The 22,836-nt window shown below is 45.7% G+C and overlaps 1 protein-coding gene across 2 annotated transcripts in view; it reads left to right on the top strand.

The window, feature by feature from the left end:
• The window catches only part of PRRX1 (paired related homeobox 1), a 69,204-nt gene extending 47,324 nt beyond the window's left edge, over nucleotides 1–21,880 (top strand). Inside the window, exons 2-5 of one of the 2 annotated variants that reach the window (XM_079106417.1) lie at nucleotides 4,099–4,274; nucleotides 9,012–9,193; nucleotides 12,824–12,895; nucleotides 18,661–18,796. In XM_079106417.1, the coding sequence (XP_078962543.1) occupies nucleotides 4,099–4,274; nucleotides 9,012–9,193; nucleotides 12,824–12,878 (413 nt within the window). In that variant the 3' untranslated portion in view covers nucleotides 12,879–12,895; nucleotides 18,661–18,796. Of the gene's footprint in view, nucleotides 1–4,098; nucleotides 4,275–9,011; nucleotides 9,194–12,823; nucleotides 12,896–18,660 lie in introns of both variants that reach the window. The other variant, XM_079106416.1, reaches the window with a different exon arrangement.
• The last annotated feature ends 956 nt before the right edge of the window (nucleotides 21,881–22,836 follow it).

Genomic DNA, 22,836 nt, shown 5'->3' with positions numbered 1-22,836 from the left:
AGTGAAGGACTCATTCCTGCATCTAGACAGGAACAAGATGGCAAAGTTTCCCATCTCTAAATCTTGATATCCAACCTACTTGAAGAAGGAACACTGTAGAAAGTTGATTTTCCCGCTGCAGTTCAAGTCCTATGGACACAAAGACAATACCAGCCTAGTTATTTTCTTTGCATTATTAAAAAGAATAATCAGAATTCAGAAATTATTCAACCTTTTAAGATTTTGGATGAGCGGCTAAGATTCTAATATTTTGAGCCAATTCTACACCACAATACCACTCTAACTTTTCCAACTCTGTCATTTGATTTGTCAAGGGACCCTATCTCTTTTCTATAGGAATACCTGAATGCATTAAGATGACAGGACATTTACATAGAAAGAATCATACCTTGAGTTTAAAAAGTATTAGTAAGATACTAATGTATGGCCTTATGTACATGAACATAATATATGCATATATACATATATAGGAATTTGGAGACAGGAGACGTCAATATGGACTGCAGCTATCCACAAAGTCTTACAGAGAAAGATTTGAAATGTGTCCCAGGAAACAGATTTTGGACCATATCTAAAAATGAAGACGTGCAAATGTATTCATGGGGAAAAAGTGGACAGCAGGGGTGCACACCTGTGCTACATGGGCCCTGCACATGCAAGAGAGACTCTTGGGAAAAACTGCAAGAACACCTGGATTGAAATGACTGTTCTAGCTGTTCTCTGTGTAACAGCTATTGTGGTAGGAATGACGTGATACACGTCAATCTTCTTTCCTAGATATAATTAGTATGGAAAGATCTGCCTGGGTAGCAGCTTCTATTTATATTCTGGATGCTTTTTTGTTTCTTGCTTACTCAGCCTGTGTATTGTAATTTGTTCTCAAGAGTAGAATGGAAGCAATTTTGTGAGGCCCTAAGCAACTTAGCGAGATCCTGTCTCAAAAGAAAAAATTAAAAAGGCTTGGGATGTGGCTCAGTGGTAGAGTCCCTGGGTTCAGTCTCCAGGACCTGGGGATAGGGAGGGGAAGAGTGGCAATATCTGCATATTTGCAATTAAGGCCAAAAAATTATAAAATCTGGAAGTACTTTGGATTTGAAACATTCGACTTTGATCAAAACGCATTCATAATTTGTGGCTAATCTGTAACTTGGTGCGCCCTAACACTCCAGAGTACCAAAAAATGAGATGCCTGTAGTGTCTGATGGGAGGTCACTATCCCTGGACAGCATGTTTCACAAGAAAGATGGTCCTCCTGCCATGATGCAAGGACATGGCTGGCTCCCGAGCCTCAGCCAGGGCTGGGAACCGGAAATGTGTTCAGCACAGGTCCTTCCGGTGCCCTACACTTGTAGACTCCTGCAGTGACTCTCTGTCCCCTCAGGCTGAGGCGGATGGGGAGCTGCGTCCCGCTGTCCTGTACTCAGGACGGGATCGGCCTAGATCTGTGAGCCAAGCAGGCGAGCAAGCGAGGGGCTGCCGCTCCAGCTGTCCCTGCCCGCCGGCTCTTCCTGTTATACCTCCACTTAGCAGGACATTTGCCAGATCCAGGCTCCCGGGACCCCTGTTATTTGCATGTCTTTTCTCACCTTCCACATGATCTGGACTGATGTTTTCATTTGTTAAAAACAACAAGAACGTTCACTGGGAAACTTCTGTTGGCATGGTTTCAAGTCATCACAGCTATTTATTCCCTGTCATAAACTGTAATTCTCCATTTCCCTTACTCCCACGTCAGGGGAGTTGGTGGTTTATGGTGGACAGTCAGTGGAATTTGAAAGAACAGTGGAAGATTTCAAAAGAACTACTGGGAGATTACATAGCAGGTTGTAGCACTAAGAACAAAACATAAATTATTCTTGCTCTTGATAGTAGTTTGGCAACACAAGAAGCAGCTCAGGAAGACTTAGGAAGCAGCAAAAAGGATTTAGAATTTGAGGTTCTACCTGAGAAATAATTTTGAGAGAAGAAAAGAAATCATGGTATTGACTTAATAAAATATTTCCCTTTTATGATCAAAAATAATAGCTTAGCATGTAATTAGTGTTAATGAGAGAAAAATATGGAAGCCAAGGATATTTTATAAATTCCTGTTTATTGGGAGCAGGTACCAGTACTTTTCAATTCCTGGAAGACCCAATGAGACTTGAAGTCCAAGACATGTTGAACTGTGGACAGAAAGATCTGTGAAAAGGAAATGTAGACACATGCTCCCAAACATGTAGATAAGCAGAAGACAAATGTAAGGCAACTAGGGTTGATATTATTATAAACTAATTTTTCTAAGCTAAATAGAGGGATAAATAATAGTGGAACAATCAGCGATGTTGGTTGGGGTATGCTAGGCCTGCACAGACTCCAGAAATTGGGATTAAGTTAGTTTCATTCTCAGATGTGGCTGATCTGATATTCTCACTGAGTGGCAGAGATGCCCTCAAGGGTGGGCTCCTGGGGGAGGTTCCCCAAATATGAAATCCCAGAGGGAATCAACTGGGCACACCCACAAAGCACAGAGGATGGGGTCAGAGCATTTGCTGCAGGAATCTGGGTGAGATCACACAAAACTGTACAAAAACAGTTTCCTAAGGACAAGAAAATTTCACATTTTCCCTGAAAACACATTCAACACTTACATAAGTGGGTGCTTTAATTAGCTGAGGAAATGCCAGGCTCCCTCTGCTTGGAGCTCCAGGGCCTCCTGGTGCAGCAGTGACCCTCTGAGCAGAAGGACCTGGAGACCTGGCTGCTCCTGGACTTGAGCCGCACTTCAAATCCGAATGCGAATCTAGAATGTGCTCTAATTCGTAATAAGAATATTTTAGCTAGGTAGGTGTTCTGTTCTTCAGACATTATGGTTGACGCTGGTAGTTTTGTTGAGTGTGTTCTGTGGTTATAATCGCAGGCCAAGAGACTGTACACGTTAGAAATAAGTGGCGGAGAGCTACTTTCTATTGCTCATGGAACATGTGGTCAGTTCTCTTTGCTCCCATCCTCTCTCAAACTCCTTGTGATTCTCTTTGGGCTGAGCCTTTCAGGGGAGAAGGTACTAGAGGGTACTTCAGGGGAGAAGGAAATAGAGGATCAGTCTCTCAGCTGAGCCTCAGACCTGGACCTGGGCAGTGGCTCTGTGGGTCTCTGGGAGCAGTGCAGGCCCTGTGGCAGTTTGGGTCTTGGCTGTTGTTTGAGGGTGGTGTTAGCACAGCTGGGATTCTGCTCTGTTTCACAATCTGTCACTCCTCTCTGGGGCTTGGTGGGGTGTCAAGAGGGGCACACTGCTCTCTGACTGACATGCACAGGCTGTGTGATTAGCCTTTGGGAGAACTGAGAGCAGAGCAAGGAGGGCTCCTGGCAGGGGAACACCTGGGGTTGTGATTCTCCAAAGGTCCCTAAAGTCCCAGGCCCTAAGACTCAAGTTGTAGTGAAACTGGTTCAGGGATCTCGGAACCTTGTTCCTCATTTTCGGGTTCTCCCAGGGTGAGTCCCAGGCTAATGTTGGCTTGGGTTGGTGGTCCTGGGCCCTGGCCCAGATGGAGAATCAAGTCCCTGAAGCCAGCCCTGGCAAAGCACAGAGCCCTGGGTGAATGCTCCTAGGACTTAGCTCCTGTTTTACAAAGAGTGCACCATGGGGCAGAAGTCCCCCTAGTTTGGTGTGAACACAGTTTCTTGTCTGCATCTGCGTTCACTTTTGCATGTTTTAGAGAAGGAGCCAGGAGCTGCTTTGTTTACTTGGTTATGAAACTGTATCAATGAGCATAATATTGTCTAAGACATAGTACAAGACAACTCCTCCATCTCTGGTGAAGCCCAGAGAACGTGGCCAAGAGTGAGATTGTCCGTTAGCCCTCTTGACAAGACAGGCTTTAAGGAACATGCAAGCAGAGTCTCTCCAACTGTTGATTCAGGTCTGGCCCATGCTGAGAAGCAAAAACCAAGCATCAGAACTTCTGGGAGTTCTGGGCAGATGACCTTGAGTGCCAATGCCAATGATTGCACAAATGTCCTCATCTCTAGATAACTGTAAAAAAAAAAAAAAAAAAAAAAGTGCTAATTGAGACCCATAACGTGAATTTGGATCCTTATCATCAATTTCTTCTGTTCCAGATGATCAGCTGAACTCAGAGGAGAAGAAGAAGAGAAAGCAGCGGAGGAACAGGACGACCTTCAACAGCAGCCAGCTGCAGGCCTTGGAGCGTGTCTTTGAGCGGACGCACTACCCAGACGCCTTCGTGCGGGAAGACCTGGCGCGCCGCGTGAACCTCACAGAGGCCAGAGTGCAGGTAACGCCTGCCGCGACAGATGGCACTGGGCGCCCTTAGCCACACGACTCCTCACTGCTTGAAACCCAAGTTGCAGCTTTCAGACTGAGCCGGCCCTAACAAGGTCACAAGTGGGCAGCACAAAGACAGATGCCTGTCTCTAACTGTGTGTTTGGTATTTTAAAAGCCAAATGGAATGCCTTGAGGCAGGGCAGTGTGGTCTTTGCTATGAGTCCACTCCTCCCCGTGGTCACTGACCCTTCCAATTCATGTCACCTGTGCTGTCCATCTGAGCTTTGGACTCTGTACCCCCAGCTTTCCATTCGAGTACCAGGTGTTCACAGAGTTAATTCTTCCAGCCTCAGCTCTCCTCCCCAGCCTCTGGGCATAGGCAGAACTTCAGGGACTTGCTGAGTACACATGGCTGTGCACAGTGGTGTAAGTGGGGAGTGGACAGCAAGGGATTCAGAGCACATTCAGGTGGGCGGCTTTCATGTCTTCACTGTGTCCCCTGAAGTGAGCAGAGGCAGGGACACGTAGACAGGGTAAGAGGGTGCAGCGTTGTGCAAAGCATTCCTCCTGTGGCACACTGACTGTAAGCCACCCGGGGGACAATATGACTGTGACCTTGTTTAGTAACAGCCGTGATGACAATATAACCGCGGGCCCTTGTTGCCTGGAGGTGCTCTTTAATCACTCGTCTAGTTCCTCTTCACCCCCGGCCAGTGATGTGAGCAGTATGCTTCACCTTGCAGATGAGGAAACAGAGGCACAGAAAGGCTCAAGTATTTCACACAAAGTCACGTAGCTAGAGGTGGCTGAAGAGGATCTGGACACAGATGCAGAGATCCTGAGTTCTTTCTTTTTCTACGACAGACTTGAATCCATGAGTCCCCTGACCAGATGCTTTTTCAAGAGGTGCTTAGCCGTCTCTGCCGACAGAGCTTCTTGTCCTCCATATTGCCGGTGGCAAGCTGCCGTTCCCATCAGGAGGGCGCGCCACTCTCTCGTCTTCCTGAAGAAATAGCTGTTTGCCTACCGGTGTTCTGTCTGACTTGAGGGATTTCTTTCTATTAAGGATAACACTCTAGACAGATGGGGACTTGAGCCACCTCCAGGGTCTTGACTAGGGTAGGGCTGTGTCTGTCACAAGGCACGGGACACTGCAAGAAATGCTCGTTGAGTTCATGTGGAGGTGCTGGAGGTCCCTGCAGCTTCAGAGAGAGTGTGAGAGAGTTTTTCCAACGGGGAACAGGGACCTCACCTAAAAAGAGCTCCTTCCTAAGAGACAGAAGAAAAATGCCAATGACAAAAGAGCCAAGTTTATCCGGGCACAGTGGTATACTCCTATAATCCCAGCAGCTCCGGAGGCTGAGGCAGGAGGATCACAAGTTTCAAAGACAGCCTCAGCAATTTAGCAGGGCACTAAGCAACTTAGCGAGACCTGTCTCAAAATAATTTTTTTAAAAAAATGTCAGGGGAATGTGACTCAGCACCCCAGGGCTCAGTCCCAGCCACAAAGGGGAAGGTTTATAGAATCCAGGGGGCCCCTGAGGATAGGTGAGCAGGTGTGCGTGAGGGTGTGTAGTTACTAGTAGCAGGCTTCAGGGCTCAGGCAAGGGCAACCACAGGCACACAGCTCAGTCCTGCTCTGTCCACCCCACCATCCTGTGATGAACTATGATGTTCCCTTTCCCGCCTCCTCTTTCCCCAGCTGCTTATTACATAGTGGTCATAAATCCCTTCCACTTTCCCAACGCTCACCTCGCAATACGGCTGACACCCCAACCTCAGCCTGCGGTGGAGTCAGGAAGAACTTTAGGCCAGTAATCCACAGTGACCTTGAAGTCCTATGTTCACTACAGTGTTCTGAATTTTAAAGAAGGAAACCTGGATAATGCAATGGGAGAAATTAAAAAAAAAGTGAAAATAATATTTAGGTTGGGAGACCATCTTATCCCTATTACAGTAGGCAAGTGTATATATATATATATATATATATATATAAACATATTGCATATTATCTGTATACGTATAAATAATACATATTATCTATAGGTATAGATACATATAAAATAAAGAGGATGAAGTCAAATATGGATAGACAGACAGATATGGCAGAGTTGTTGTCTCTTCCTCCATTCCCACCTGCTACTTACTAATAACTCCCAGGGCTGTGAACATTCCCTAAGAGGAAGATAGAACTGTTCCTCCAGGATCATTCTTCCTCCCTGAGTCCAGCACTTTCCCTGTCTAAGCTCACCCTTCTGACTCCAGGCTTCTTCATATTTAGGGCACTTATCTTTACAGGATGTGCCTTACATGGAGCTGTTTGTGGCCAGCTTCTTCCACTCGATGGTGGAGTCCCCTTGGGTGGAGGCCATATTTTGTTCATCTTTGTAAAATTTGTGGATTTTTTTTTTTTTTTCATTTTCATTTTCCCTCCCCCTTTTTTCCATCAAACACTTATTGGGCACCAATTATACCTTTGGACCTGCTTTGGTTTGCTGGGGTGAATAAAATACTGACCATTTCCTTGAGGATGTTCTAGTCTGGGGCTGGGAAGCAGAGGTGCAAATCATAGTCTTGATGTTGTGTGGCGATTCCTCCTTTAGAGGAAGGTACAGGAACCAGCCATGGACCAGAGGCAGGAACCGTCCAGGCTCCCTGGGGAAAGTGAGGGAATGCACACTGATCAAGCACCCACTCTGGAGTGGCTCTCACCATCCTGGAAGTAGGAACATTATGTCCAAGGAGCAGAGAAATTAAATAATTTTCCAAGATAAATCTTGAACGTAGTGTAGCCAGTATTTTTATTCATTTCTGTTGGACCTTAAAAGTTATCTTCCTTCCACTATAAGACTTCAGATGTTAAAGTTAAATCTTGATTAACATCTGGGCTTTGGAGCTGGACAAAGGGAAGCACACTGCAGGCAGAGGGGGTGTCTGCCGTGACTTCGGGTGGGTGGAAAGCAGCCAACAGGTAGAGGACCAGTGCCCAAGTTAGAGTTGGACAAAGAACTAATTCCTGAACAAACTTTGGATCCATGACAAGGAGCTGTCATTTATTCTGTCTTGGGAAGCCAGTGGATGATATCAAGCAGGGCACTGATAGGATCACATTGATATTTAAAATGATGACTCCAATAGCAATATGAAGAGAAGAAACAGAACAGCTGGGGTCCAGGAAGCCCGGGAAGGGATGTCCAGATTCCACCTTTGTGGATTCCCACTCTGGTTCCCCCTGTTGCCCGACTCTGTGGGGCAGTGATCCTGGAATACTTGGGGTGTGTGTTGCCCCCAGAACCATGCAGCTGTCCCTCCATGTGCTGGAATCCCTTCCCCCACGCCTCGCCAGCATCTGTTTCCATAAGTGCACCTAAATTATTTATTTTGCAGTTTCTCCCGCATACACATCTTCCTCTGTAGACTGGGAGCTGCTGAAGAGCAGAGAATAAGCCTTTCTCATCTCTCTTCCCAGCACTTGGTAGGGCCCGGACATGGCAGCACTCTGTAAAGGCTTCCTAATGAGTGAAGGGGCAGGGGCAGCGTCACTGTGGTCTGAGAGGCTGAGGTCATGAGGTGGATGTCCTTGACGAGCTCAGCCCCTGGGCTGGGGATGCAGCTCCCACACTGCAAGCCAGAAGCAACTAGCCAAAGCAAGCACCCCCACCCACCAACAAACAAAACGGCAGAACAAGAGGAACCTCAGCCATTAATTAGTTGTGTGAACTTCAATAGCTTAATCTCATTGAACCTGTTTCCTTAACTCTAAAATAGAAATAATAGAACAGTATTTGGAATTATCACGATGACCAGAAGTAATGTGCCTCTCGATGTTCCCAGTCCTGGTGGCCCTTACTGTGCAAATTTATTATTAGCTGTAATGAATGCTGTCATTGTCGACCACATCCCTCAAACCTTACAAAGAAATGTAGTCCAGCCAACTTCTGATGTTTAGCATCCATGTTTCCTTCCAGAACCTCAAGAGACCTCCTTGCCTGCCTCTGGTATGTCAGAAGTGCCAGAATGTTAGTAACCAATGAGTGACAAGAGCCAGGATACAAGCAGTCGGCTCCCTGGCCCCTGCAGAGGGATGACAGAGAGCCTGCTGCGGTGGCCGGAGCCCAGCGCTCCTGCAGACAGGACCGCCCAGGGGCTTGCTGGTGCTCTCTGCAGTGCTTGCTGCTCTGCGGCCCCTCACTCCCCAAATGGTGTTCCTTGCACCTCCAAAACAAACCGTCTGCTCCTTAAATCCTTGTCAGCGCGTTTGGAGAAAGAGACTTTTCTTTTAAACACCTAGTAACATGAAAGCAGAAGTTTTCACATTTTGAAGAATTTTGAAAAAAATTTTGTAAAGTCATTGTATCTGTGGGGAGGTCCAGTGAGATTTTTCCTTTTCCTTGATTACGATTATGAGGGGGATTGTGCCCCCATTTTGCTGTCTGGTGTGTGAGTCACAGAGCTGTCTCAGGAGTCCTAGGTTTTTTTGTGTTGTTTTCTTTTTGTTTTGTGCTGGGGATAGAACCCAGGCTACTGCATGCTCAGCAGGAGCCTCCCACCTAGCCTGCCGTCCCACCCTGCCGTCCCCACCCTGGCGGGCTCTAGGCCTGGCCGGCTCTAGGCCTGGCCCACCAGGGAAGGACCCGGCCTACTTTGACTCCCTGGGAGGAGTTCCAGGCCGTGCTGCGTCCAGTCCCCTCTCCCTTCTGTCTCCCCTCCCTCTTCACGCCCTTCTCTCCTCCCACCGTCTTCCAGGTGTGGTTTCAGAACCGAAGGGCCAAGTTCCGCAGGAACGAGAGAGCCATGCTGGCCAACAAAAACGCGTCCCTGCTCAAGCCCTACTCAGGGGACGTGAGCGCCCTGGAACAGCCCATCGTCCCGCGCCCCGCGCCGAGGCCCACCGACTATCTCTCCTGGGGGACGGCGTCCCCGTACAGGTGAATGGCTCGCCCGCCCTCCCTCGCTCCACCTCCACACGCTCCTCAGCCATCGTCACGCTCAAAGCCGCGTGCGCTGACACTTCTTCCTGGGTTACCCTCTCCAGAGACACTCAACCTGCTGACATCCCCAGAGTTCCACAGGACGTTACTAGTTGCCCCAGGAGCAGGGTTTGGGGCAGAAGAGAGAGGGGCAGGCCATCAGCAGTCTCCTCGTGGACTCGGGAACTCTTGCAAAGTGTTTAAAGATGGGGAAGAATCTAAAAGGAAAGACCAATAATAAGCTGTGCCCACTGTCCCTTTCCGCAGCCATTCTGGAACAGAACTACCCCATTTCTAAATTGCAGATAGTTTTGTGTCTTAGGCTCAATTAGGGAATTAACATGCAAGGCTCCAAACTCGCAGTGAAACTGATTTTGAATTAGAAGAAAAGAAAGACAGGAGGGAGGGAGGAAGGGAAGAAGGGAAATAGGAAGGGAAAAAGGGAGGAAGGGAGGGAGACAGTGGTGCAGACACAAGGAAAGAAAACCCCGAGCTCATTTCAATCACTTTCACGACCTCAGTTCCTTATTAGTTAGTAGGTGGGACTTTCTTCGGATCCCAAATGCTTTCCGTTCTGTTGCTAATTCTTATCTACTTGTCTGGAGGTGTCTTTGGGGGTCAGTTGTGTGTGTGTGTGTGTGTGTGTGTGTGTGCACTTGTGTATGTTTTAAATAAAAAAAAGAATGTATAATTTACACTAAACTTTTATATTAAAAAAGTGACTTTTTTGAAGAAGCAAATGGCAGAGTGCTATTTCAGTCTCACTGAGACTTTGAACACGGCTGATGTCAGAGGCAGGCTGAGACCTGGGTGCTCAGCACCACGTGGCTGGTCCAGGGTGCCTTTCTCTGAACCTAGACCTGAGCGTTCTAAGAAACCAGGTCAAGCCTGCATGTTCTCCTCTGCTGATTTCAATGGAAGAAGTGTTCGCAAATTCACTTATTGTGCCTTTGTTTACCTTTTTCTTGTCAAGTTAATTATGAGCTTAAGGACAGGCTTTAGACTAACGGAACTAACAGTTCCCTAGCAGAAACCTAGCCCCTGAAGTGAAAAGCAAATGCTTTCCAGATCTAATAGCTCCGATCCAAGCCAAAAGCCTCACCTAAATGTTCTGTCTATGACAGAGCAGTTCGTGAGAGAAACACTATAAATGCGTTTGGGAATGTCTTTTATATTCCTTCTTGTAAAATTAGCCTGAATTAACACTGGTCTTAGTACATAGTGGCCCCATGTATAGGAAGCTCTGTTCTGGGACCCCATTACCCTCATCTTTGCTGATTTTGAGAGATCAATTTTATCTGTGTGTCCTACTTAAAATGTAGACCCTTCTTCCCTAGAATTTACTAAAAACAGGACCATCGTGATCACATATTCTTCAATATTTTAAAAGAGTAAAGGGCTGCTTTATTTCTCTTATGAGTACTGGTAGTCCACAGACTCACTAAATGGCTTGTGGGTCTAGTTTAAAGCCCAGGGACTCAAGTTCTTGGGTGTGAATGTGGTCATAACCAGAAAGCATTACTCCTCTTTCTGCCTGCATGCTCCTTAAGGTCTCCTCACACCAGCCATAAATAACCCAGACGGCTGCCATGTGGTCCTTGCCAGGGACAGGCTGAGCACAGTGCCCTGCATATGGGGACAAAGTCCTCTGGAACCAGTGTCAGGTTAGACACCGGCTGCAGCAGAAGCCAAGCCTCAGTGTCCACACCAGGAGCATTTAGTGTGTGGGCTTCTAACTGAAGCTGTTAATCTGGCAAGTCGTGTGTGCCTTTTTGGAAATATTCTATTTTAATAAAAAAGATGATAAAGAAAATCTAGAGCTGTTTTCAAAAGACACATCATTCTATCATCTTGATATAACTAGTTTGTTCTCTTCTACGACTAGAGTTCAATATTTTAAATAGTGTAGCCTTAGTGTACATATTATTTTGTATTCTGCTCTTTTCACTTAAGATTATATACCCTATTACTTCTTGCTCATTTATGGTATGCTTTTATATCATTTCTTAGATACAAGAGTGTAAAAATTAAAACAATATTATAGAATCTGATTGTTCATATTCTGTATGAAGAATAAATTAATCTCCAAATTTAAGTAGAAAAGCGATGGTTTAAAGCAGTGAATTAATCTGGTTTTTTTTTTTTTTTTTTTTTTTTTTGACCTAATGTTGATGAAGTGTTTATAGTTTGGTTAATTTCTAAAAGTGGCAAAAACCGTTCTGTTACTTAGAGATTTTTCTGCTGTTTAGAATGCAATATATTATGATTTCACACTTTGAAACTTGCTAGGAAATATAACTATTGTTAAGGAAATACAAAAGAAAAACGAGTGACGAAGAGCGGAGGAATTGATAGACGTTTTGTGTTATGGAAAATTCACTTGCAATTTCTGTTGGTCCTTATGTCAAGTTAGTGACATTCATTAAAAAGCATTTGTCTTGGTTAATCCCTGGGACACTCCTGTGTGATACTCTGTCCTTGCTCCAGTTCCAAAGAAGAGGAGACTGAACCCTTGCCCAGGTTGAAGTCTTGAGGGAAGAGTGAGAGCCAGTACTTGAGGTCCCTGTTTCTGTCCCACTCCTTAGGACACGTGACTCTTCTCATTCAAGTTGAACCTGCACCGTTTTGGAAACAGCAAAAAGTCTAAGGCTGGAGAACTGTTTAAACTGTTGTTTTTGAGGCAAGGTCTAGCTCAGATGAGTGGACAGCTCAGGGGTGTGGGCACCCCACAGGGACAACCCCTGGGGCTTGCTCCTGCGACCTGGGGACTGCCAGCTGACAGTTTTGTTAGAGAGCAGCTGGCTGACTTCCAGGGCTCTTCCCTGAGAGGAAAGGAGGAAGCCAAGGCACAGAACAGTTACTTTCTAAGGCTCAGAATTGTGGACTGGGGAAGAGCCAACAAATCTTTTCCTGGGTGTCATTTGCAGTCAGAGTGGCGACCATATAACTGGTACATTTTTGAAAGTGAAAGGGGAGTGGTATTAATAATCACCTTGGGACGGCAGGCGTAAACCAGGCTTGTCCGTGGCAAACTCAGGCACATGGTTTACTCCAGGTATGTCACGACCTTGTTCGTTCCCTTGAGCATTTTATAGGACATGACCAGCAGGCCATTGAGCCTCCAGAGGAAGCAAAGCATCCTGGAGCTCAGATGCTACTTTCCTGGCAGGTGTCTTCTTTATTTACCTGTGGTCAGTGGAAGGAAGCTTTCTGGAACCATACTCTCTGCTTAGCTCAGGTCAATTTTCCTTAAGTTATGAGAATGAGCCCACACGCAGGCCCTCGGATGGGAGGACTCAGCGATTACAGAGCACTTTGCTCTTGGGTAGCAGTGACCAACCAAGTCTTGGGCTGTTGCCTGTTTTTTGAGATGAAATAGCTAAGACGCCCTTCCCCAGAGACCTCAGTTCCCAGGAGAGCAGAGAGCCAATGGCCCGGCCCTGCCGCCCTGGTCCAGAGCACCATTTGCGGAGGGAGGGCTGGACACCCGCACTAGTGAAGCGCCCCTCCCTGCCTTGTCCCCCTGGTGCGGCCCGACATCTGCTGAATGCATTGGCTCATTTCTTGCTTTCACACTTTCAAACATAGATCCTCGTCCCTCCCAAGATGTTGTTTACACGAGGGGCTTCATAACGGATTCTAACGGAAGACCCTGAAAAGGTAACTTGTCAGGGGGGAGGGGGCTGCTGGGGTAGGGCTTAAGGGGAAGCTCAGTGTGTTTAAGAAAGTAGGGGTTCGAGTCCTGGAGACGCAAGCAGTGAGGTCCTAGAGCGGGGACTGGGGTTAGAGCCAGAGCTACTGGAGAACCTGCCCACAAACCTAAGGCCAGCGCCGGCTAGAGCAGCACTCCTCAAATGTGGCTGTGCTCAGGACTCGCCTGAGACCCCATCCCTGCGGACTGGGGTGCACTAAGCCTGGGGCGGGGCTGAGATTCTGCATCGACAAGTTGCTCCACTCCCAGGTGATGGCCGTGCCGTTCAGGACACGCCTTGAACAGTGAGGTGACAGGTGACTGACTGCAGGGCACGTGCAGGAGTCAGAAGAACTATGTTCTCCTCCTGGCTCCTGTCGGATCATGGACTTCCTGTGCGAGCTTGTATCAAAACCCAGCCAGCATGTGTCCCTGCTGCAGACCTCACAGGGCAATTCGGAACCTATTAATAAGCAGTGTATGTTTTGAAAAAGAAATTTAAAAAATGTGTACAATAGAAAGATGCAAAGCCTACATATGCCAACATTTGCATATATATGTATTAGACAGTTCTAGAAGAAAAGTTAAGGCTTGCAGAAATGTGACTGATCATGTAGAAGACCCTGAAGACTGACTGAGGAAACGTGGTCCAAGCGTGTCCACTCGTAAGAGCTAAGTTTACATTTAAAAGCAACCTCTGAATTTCCAAAACGGAAGTTGCACGTGATTGTTGACGTCACGTAAGAACCTTTTCAATGGGACATAAAGGCTTTCGTTTCAGTTACGCTTCCCCAGGAAAACCAGTGTTGAGTTTTCTTAGAGGGCCAGTTGCCTCCACTGTTCTTGCACTGACCAAAGAAAGTACCGCAGAGGCAGGGGCGGCCTCTGCCCTCCAGCACCGCAGAGCCTGGGAAACTGAGGGCTCCAAGCCTCTGAAAGGCTCCTGCGTCAGAATCCCCCCGAGGAAAACCTGGATTCCCAGCAAGACCCACAGACTTCTCAGCTGACGGATTTGTCTTTGGGGTCAAATTTTACAGTCTGTCATCATGTGTTCAGAGGAGCCAACTAGAAGGTCACCTTACAGTTGAAAATGGAGTCGAGTGTTGCTTTCTCCCAAACCGTCCTCAACTGTCCTGTGACTTGTAGGGTTCACACTACAGGTGAGCAGAAAGCTGAGGGACATGTGGCCCTGAGTCTCCCGGCTTTGAAATCGTGCTGCGAGTGGGCTGCTCGGGCCTCCTTGGTGTCCGGCAGCGTCTTCAGCACGTTTTCCCTCACTGTAGCCTTGCAGAGCGGGTTCGACGGATCATGAATGATCTGTCCCCAGTGAGAACCGTCCTTCAACGGGTCGGCATTCTGCTGCCTGCAGTGGGGTCACATCTGCTAGGAATCTCCAAATAAGGAAATGGAAACATTCCAAGCCCCGTTAAACCTGTCAGCTCTGTGGCCATCCCAGCCTCGCCTTGCTGAGTCAACAGACGGGAGACAGCCCTTCTTTCTCATCTCTAATGTCTCCCTGCACATTATCCCAGCAAAGTCCTTTCTTGGTCACAGATACACAGAGCTTTACTAGAACTTAAGTAGAGATGGTTCTTTAACCAAACCCTATAAACTCAGGGCCAGGAGTCAGCTCGTATCTGCACCTTGCCTTTCTCACGAGGTAAGCCCAGCGGGTAGGAAGCTGGCTCTCGGTTGTTGTCTTACACTTAACCTACGATGGACATCAGTTTCAATCTTACCTGTTTACCCCAGGAGGTCTGATAGGAAGGGGTGGACATTTCATATAGTCTGAATGGCCCCATGAATTGGTTGAAAGTAGCTAATTGTCCTGACAGCTCTCTCTCTTGCAAGAATATGTTTCAGCATTCTCCTTTCCCTAAAGCAGAGCTTTAAGAGTTTCCATGACATAGAAAAGAGGTGGTCACCAACAGTCTTTCAGATTGACAACCATCCAAGGGCCTCTTGCGTCTGCTTTCCCTTTAGGAAGCGAGTCCTCTCCATCAGTCACTGCCATGCTTCAGCTAGTCCGTGAACACCCACTCAGTGAGTCTGTCTTTTCTGACCTGCAACCACTCTTGTTTATCACTGCTACGTCAAAGAACCACCCACACCTGCCTACAAGGCACATATAGCTTGAGTTGCAAAGCTAGACCCGTGTGGAACTACCGTAGGGAAAGAGATGCGGTTCCTCAGCACGTGCGCAAAATGTCACTGCAGTCTCTATTTGTGGGATGATGCAGTCTAAACGTCAGTTAAGAGGCAGGGATGAAGGTGGCCTCTCTTCTCTTAGCCTACGTCTTTCAGCCACAGAATGCTGGGATAAGTCAGATCAGTTTCTCCAACATTTATAACTTTTCTAAAATTGTGCAAGTGAAATGTTATCACTTCTGAAGCCTCTAGGGAATCACAGAATCCATTCATTAATATCAACTGCTTTCTGCTCCTTACACCACAATCAGCGGAGGCTTCCGTGAGGACTCATCGTTAGGTGGTGTTCTTATGATGCACCACCATACCACTGGACCAGGGCGCCGTTCTCTACTGCACAAAAACAGGCTGCCATTCAAGCAAAAAATGCCTTGTGAACATCCTGTGCCATATATGATCCTAATTCCCAGTTAATTTGTTTTTGAGTAAAAAAGTGGATCAACATTCCTCTAATTTTGGACTTTATAGTCTGGCCTGCATTAGGGAGAAAAACTCAGCATTTCTAAGAAATGTGCTACCTTGTAAATCCCAGACTAGCATCCCTGATGGTACAGTCAGTAGACTGTGAAGCAACTGTAGCAAAAATGGTACACAGTAGACAAAACTGCAGTCATTACTACTGCAGACCTTTCTGGAAAATGGTAGAAACGACTTCAGTAAACTACCATAATCCCCCAAGGTCAGGTTTGCTTTGTCTGCTAAGCAAACAGAAAGGGTGAATTTCTATTAAGTAGGACTTTGCTTGTCCAGAATCTCAAAGAATGGAAAACACATCTCCAAAATTAGGCCGAGGACAATACTCCATGGCAGTCTGCACTTTGCCACCAGACTTTGTCTTCATGTTCTCTCATGAAGTTTTACCCTCTGTGCTCAGAAGCCGTTCACTGTCACCCTCGGTACTTACCAACTGATGCAGATACCCTGTAATTCCAGCTTATCCCTGTGTATTTAAAATGGCACCTACTGTCTACAATCTTTAGTACTTCATCCTCTCAGACTCCTAGTTGGGAAAGGCTAATTTGGCTGATTTTATAATAATCGATGGTTTAGGTACCTTTTCCATATCCACTCATCTCTTTTCCTAGTTATTAGAGCTTCAGGTCCTTGGCGTACCCTAGAATTCTGTGACAATGGGCTTTATATTTCTGGCAGAATCTTGAGTGGAAACATGCAATTCATCTAGGAACTAAATGATGATATGTGTATGTGTTTTGGAAATAAATGGCATTTCTTGGAGCATTCTAGAAAAGACATTTCCTATCTTAATGGGTTATTCTGGTCATTTATTTCACTCCTAATGAAGCAGACTTTAGCTGGAGACTCTTCTGCCTCTGCCCTTTGGTGGAGAATGGGAGAAGTGATAGTCTGTCTCAACTCTTCTAATATTTGTTTATTTTTACTGTGGAAAGATGGTTTTATGTATCCCAGAATATGTAATGATCATCCCCTTTTGCCATGTCCTTCTGACTTTGTTCTTTCCATTAAGATAGCAAATCTTACAGCAAGGACTACTTCTTAAGAGTGAAAGCACGGTGGACAATCAGTTTTTAGGAAATCGTCACTCATAGCAGGATGACAGAGATCAGTGACAGTGATGAGGAATCCGTTTAATCTCACCCGTCTGCGTACCACTCACTGTCTCTTCACTAAAGAGTTAACGAGCACCAAGCATGTGCCAGGAGTGGCATCGGCTCCCCGGGAGGATAAGGTTGTGAACAGGCAGAGCTGGTGTCTGCTCTGTGGAGCTCACCGCTGAGGACAGTGATAGATGTCAGAGAAGTTATTCATCAAAACTGAACTAAGTGAGAGAAGCAGAAGGGCAGGCTGCTATAGGAGGACCTGCCCTGAAGGAGGGTGGAGACCACCACCCAGAAGTGCCGAGTAAGAATGAGCGGGCAAAAATGAAGGAAGGCAGCTGGACCTGGGGCGCATGTCGTTAATCTCAGTGGTTCTGCAGGCTGAGGCAGGAGGATCCCAAGTTCAAAACTTGCCTCAGCAACTTAGCGAGGCCCTAAGTAACTTAACGAGAACCTGTCTCAAAATGAAAAATAAAAAGGGCTGGGGGTGTGGGTCAGTGGTTATGGACCCCTGGGTTCACTCCCCAGTACCAGGAAAGAAAGAAAGAAAGGAGGAGGAGGAGAAGGAGGAGGCAGGCTCTGCGACCCTCTGAGCCTCTGTCTTTCTGCCATGCACTCACTTTCTCACACACACGTGCTCACACCCTTATACCAGTGCTGCAAGCTAAAGATGTGTATTTCTGGAGAGATGTAGCAATCCAGAACTACTTATATTTCTTGATCTCAATCTTCCTGGGCTAATCGCTAGTCACTGAGCCGAAAGAGGCTGTGATAAGTCTGGCCGCGTGGTGTTACAGAGGAGCATGGGCGATCTCTTCTTGAGAGCAGCTTCCGTTTTCTCTCTTTCTGATCTCACCACTTGATCCTAGCACCACAGGCTCCTGTGTGGCTGACAAATTCCACTGGAATGTAGGCCCCAGAAAAGCACATGTCGTTCCATTTATAAGTCTGTCTCCATCCCCAGCTCCCCCCACCTCAGTTGAAAGGGATTTTGCTAATCTTAGAAACAACTAAAACATTTTCATTTAGTTGAGTCTTCTTTTAGCCATTCCGTATAAAAGATAATTTCATCCAGTTCTACAATACCATTTCTTTTTCCTTAAAAGAGATTCATGGATGCAATGACAAATTTCTACCTAGTGCTGTTCCTGGGTCCCAAGTACAATCTCTGACAATGACACAGCTTCAAGTTTTTCTTGGCGATATGGACAGTGAGAAGCAGTTATCTCTGAGGTCAGGAATGCTGAACCTGGAGCCTTTGATAAATTTAGACATTTCCAAAATAACTGACCCAAAAGGCAGTGTGTGCTCCGCAGGAAGTTTCGAGGAGAGGTTAGGAAATCAAGGCCAGTGGATAGGTGCCTCTTGATTCTCAGTGCTGGTGACATCAATCAGGCAACCAAGAATGACTGAGAAGTTATGTTGGTTGCTACCTGATCCTCCAAGCACATTATTTATCATAGTATTTATTGACTATCTGAAATGTGTTAGAATTACAGCTACTTAGAGTGAAGCAGCAAAATCTCCTGAAGTTTTTTTTTTTTGTCCCAAAGTTGCATTTCTGCCTCGCTGCTCCCATGGGCTAGGCAAGGTAGGCAGAGATCAAATGCTGCCTTAATTAGTCAGCTGATAAAGCACCTGCTGCTCCATTTGGGCAGCGCTCTTCTCTCACCCCAGAAATAAATCATTACTCACTGGGCCCAACGCAGCAAGTGCCCCTTCCTCCCCTGGCCTCATTCCCGTCCGCTTCCCCTGCCCTGCAGAACAGCCACCCTCTCCAAGTGCCTTAGCCTAATGGAAAGCCTGGCTGTGAGAGACCCTAGAGGTCATCCAGTCTGACCCCCGCCCTGTGTGCCCCGTCCTGTGAGTGCATCCACCCGGGGCAGGGACTTGCAGCTTTGTGAAACTAATGCCTGTTATTCTCCCTGCTTTCTCCTTTGTCCCCACAGCGCCATGGCTACTTATTCTGCCACATGTGCCAACAATAGCCCTGCACAGGGCATCAGCATGGCCAACAGCATTGCCAACCTGAGACTGAAGGCCAAGGAGTATAGTTTACAGAGGAACCAGGTGCCAACAGTCAACTGAGGAAAAAAAAAAATTAAACAGGCCTAAGAAGAAATCAAAACCATAAGACACCTATCCTGCTCTGTCATTTCTTCATCTGCTGGAAAAAAAAAAAAGTAAAAACAATCAATCAAACAAACAAACAGAACTAAAATATTGGGACCATGGCAGAGAAAAGCAGGAGAGGAGCAAAATGAAAATTAGTTAACAAACCTTCCTCCTCCCTCTGGAATTCCACCACCATTTGTTTCTGTGTGTTTATTTTATTTTTCTTTGTATTCATGCTTTGCTTAATATATGCCGAGCTTCTTCAGTTAGGTTCAGCCACCCACTCCCATAATCCTAAGAGGTTTGGAGAAGGTCTGCGGCAGCCACAGAAGCCACACACACACATGCTCAGAGAGATGCCAGGCCTTCTCACCAACCCATGCAAACCTCAGTGCCTTACTCTGAGCTCTTGCCAGTTCTCTCTAGGAGCTTTTGCAAAGCCAAAGTCTTTCTGAAGATCTGCGCTTCACACGATCCCCTTTCTCACTCTGTCCATGTCTGTTGGTTATGGTAAGGTTTTCTTCCATCGGCTGCTGGAAAACAAAAATCGTGTACAACTTTGGTCACTGGTCCGTCTGACCGGTGTGGCTGGCCGTGTCTGGCTCACGCTCAGCTCTAAGCTCTAGGTCTCAACTCTAAGCTATCTACTATAATATCACCAGCAACACCACCCTGCCCATCTAAACATTCGGTCATCTTGAGTTAAAGCTAATTGTTGTCACAGGCTGTTTGATAGAGGAAATATTTTCACTTGAGAAGGAGAGAAATTTCTCTAGGAAAACAAAGACTGAATTGTGAAAGGCATGGCCTACTTCTCTTCGGTGCCTTAAGGGTCGTCAGATGCGCACTTATATATATACTGTACATATTTATATATTTTATATATATATATAAAATATTGCAAGTTCCAGTCTGCAATTTTTCAAACACCACAGAAAGCAAATTTCACACTATCACCACTGTCCTTATCTCTGCAGTGATGAGACACTGGTTAGGGATCTTGCTTCTTTCCTTATATTCTACACAGAATTCTCACTAAGGCCCAGAGCAATTGGCAGGGCAGTTGTTTGAGAACAGTTTCGTTTTTGCATTAGGGCTTTAAATGAATTACAAATTATTCGAGAGAACAAAGATGTCCTTGAATTTGGAGCTGGGCTCTGGTGGAATGCTGATATATTCTGATCTATCATGGGAATTATCCTTAGAGGAGAAAAAGTCATCTGCTTTCTCCACTCAACAGAAATAGGAGAGATGGAACACATGTTTTAAGAGGGATATCTAAAGGTTTGTCTAAATTCCAAAAACTTTAAAGGCAATTGTAGACTGTTTTTATTTTCCCTAGGTATTTTGAAGTAAAGTTTAGCATCTAGGGCTAGGAGCCAGGACTGATATTTCTTTGTTTCTTTCTCTTTGTTTCCAGCCTTGCTTTTATAACTTGCCAGGTGGACTCGACCAAACCATATTGCCATGCTGTGCCTGAGTTTGCCTGTTATAAAATGGGTTTAGCAATGCCTCCCTACCTCACAGGGGTGTTGTGAGGCTCTACACCTTTGCTCCTTTACACTTCTTTGTGTTCTCTGCATGTCCAGCACTTTGTAGCCTGGAGAGGAAGAGGACTATAAAAGTGTACAATGTTCATGGAATGGTGCCGTACCAGGAAGCCTTATTTTCTAGAAAGAAATGCTCCCTGGCTGTACATATTTAAAGCCATGTATTTGGAAGTAAGAAACAGGTTTATATTTTCAGATGTCTGAGAAATCACACCATTTGACCAAAGAATAATTTAAGACATGCAAAATAGACATATTTTATCTTATATTCTTATCCTGGCCAGTTTGATTCTAATAAATTTAGTTACCTGTGATTAAAAATCTTTAGATTTATTTTGGTCAAACATGTCAACTTTGAACTATGAGTGACAGGCAAGGAATTTGGGGTGTAAGATGCACTTTTAGCAAATATTTGTATTTCCCTTGGCATATCAGATTGAGCTAATGGTGATATATATATTTTTTCAGCCTAACAGCCTCCCATCTCAAAGTGTATTTCAAATGTTGATTCTGTACTTTTTTCAATAAGAAGAAAGCCCATCTTAGGCATTTTACTTTCACAACTGGTTCCCTCTCCTTTTAACTCACCGTTAAAGCATTACTTATGGAACCATCATGTAGGGTGACTGGACAACTCACACTTTTGCTTCTAAGGAATCTCTTGACTCATTCTTCTGTCCCATGAATTGCTGTGGATTATCAAGTTTCAAAGAAACAGTATATCCTTACAGATGGAAACAGTCTTTGGTTTGTGAAGCAAGTGCAATCCAAGAAATTGGTGAATTTGAGGGGTCTGAAGGTTTGGGAGAACAGCTAAAAGAGGGTTTGGGTCATAGGTAAGGAACAGAAGTCAAGAATGGAAAGGGAGACTCTTAGAAGAGGGAGGCATGTGAAAAAAATTGTTTGAAACCTTCATCCTGACATACTTTTCCAGTGGTCTGCAGAAAAGCCTGGTTCCATAAACCCTAGTGGGGGAGGACTGGGAGGTTTTGTCTGATGCCTTAGGCAAGCCATCTCTGGGAATTCTGAAGAGCGATCAGTGCTGGTAAGTCATGGGAATGTCCATTGATAGTGGACCAACACTACAAGCATCCATTATTTGAGCACTTGATCAAGAAGTAAACAATGTAGTACTAGCGCTTGATTTACTATTGATTTTTTTTGAAAACACACGTTTGCTATGTGATTTGGAGAAGTAGCTTTTGGCTGGGAAGCCAGTTGTCAGAAGAGGGTCTCAGGGCCAGACCTCAAGGTATCATTATGCCCAGACAGAGTTGAGCACCTAGCTGTTGCCCAACCCCCCCCAAACAGGATGCCAGTGTGTGGGTAGTTGGCAGGTTAAATTAAATCAGAAGACGCAACCTAATAAAAAAGGGAATGACATAATGGTATAAAGATCTCCTAAGAAATGTAATATGTAAATTATATCTTGCTTTATGATGTAAAATATACATTGTTTGCGCTAGAATAGAAATGTTTCCTTTTCAATAAAATGAAAGAAGGACATTACAGTGTCTTTTGTCATGTACATTAGAGTCTGCTGATTCTTTTCTTTCTGAACTTCAAAAAACACCTGTCTGCCAAGATCCAAAAGCACATTTGGAAAAGTGAAGGTAAGAAGTGTTCATAAACAAGAGAACTTTTATCTTCTTACCATATTATTTCCTATAAAAGGGGGAAATAATGTTGTTCTTCAAAGACAAAGACAGTGGCAGGGGCAGGGGGATAGGTGTGGAGCAGAACTTTTACAAGAGGCCCAAGAGGCCCGCAAGTTTTACCAACATCTATTAGCATCCCCGCTCCTCCATAGTGTCTGACAGTAGGACTTCATATAGGGCACAGCCTTTTAATTTAGAACAATGAAATAGCAAAATAAAATGCTTTAAGTCACCCATTGTGCATAGCATAGGCTGTGGGGTCATGAGGACAGAAAGACCCCATGGCGAGGTGTGAGTTCTGTTCTCAAAACAATTAAAATCTGATTTAAAGGCAGCTCTAGCCAGGACAAGTTGGTGGGACTGCACAAGGCAAGGAATTAATAAGAGTCAGACAAATAGAGTCAACAAATTTCCAGAGAGCAAACATTGTGATCTTGAGTGGGAGAAAGGTTTCGTAGGGGAACTGGGGCTTGAGAGTCATCGTTCAGAACTTGGGCGATGAATAGTGGAGCTGGCCAGTGGAGAAGGAAGCAGGGCAGGGACACAGGAGGGAGGAGTGTGGTTCAGGGAGACATGGCGAGGTGGGCCTGGACGGGACGAAGAGCCTATTTTAAAGCAGAATAGGACAAAACCCTGAATACCGGTGTCGAGCCTCCGTCATCAGACGAGGGAATGTGGACCTTTCCTCAGGCCACAGACATCCACGGAAGGCTTTTAAGTAGGAAAAAAAGAGCCATGCAAAAATTCGCCATTTTAGCAGGGTTGGGTTATTCTCATAAAAGAAGGAAAGTAAACTAGGGCA

The sequence above is a fragment of the Sciurus vulgaris genome (genome assembly GCF_902686455.1).
Source record: "Sciurus vulgaris genome assembly, chromosome: 12".
Lineage (NCBI taxonomy): Eukaryota > Metazoa > Chordata > Mammalia > Rodentia > Sciuridae > Sciurus > Sciurus vulgaris.
Note: the sequence above shows the minus strand (reverse complement) of the source record. Positions and strands in the feature narration are given on the sequence as shown.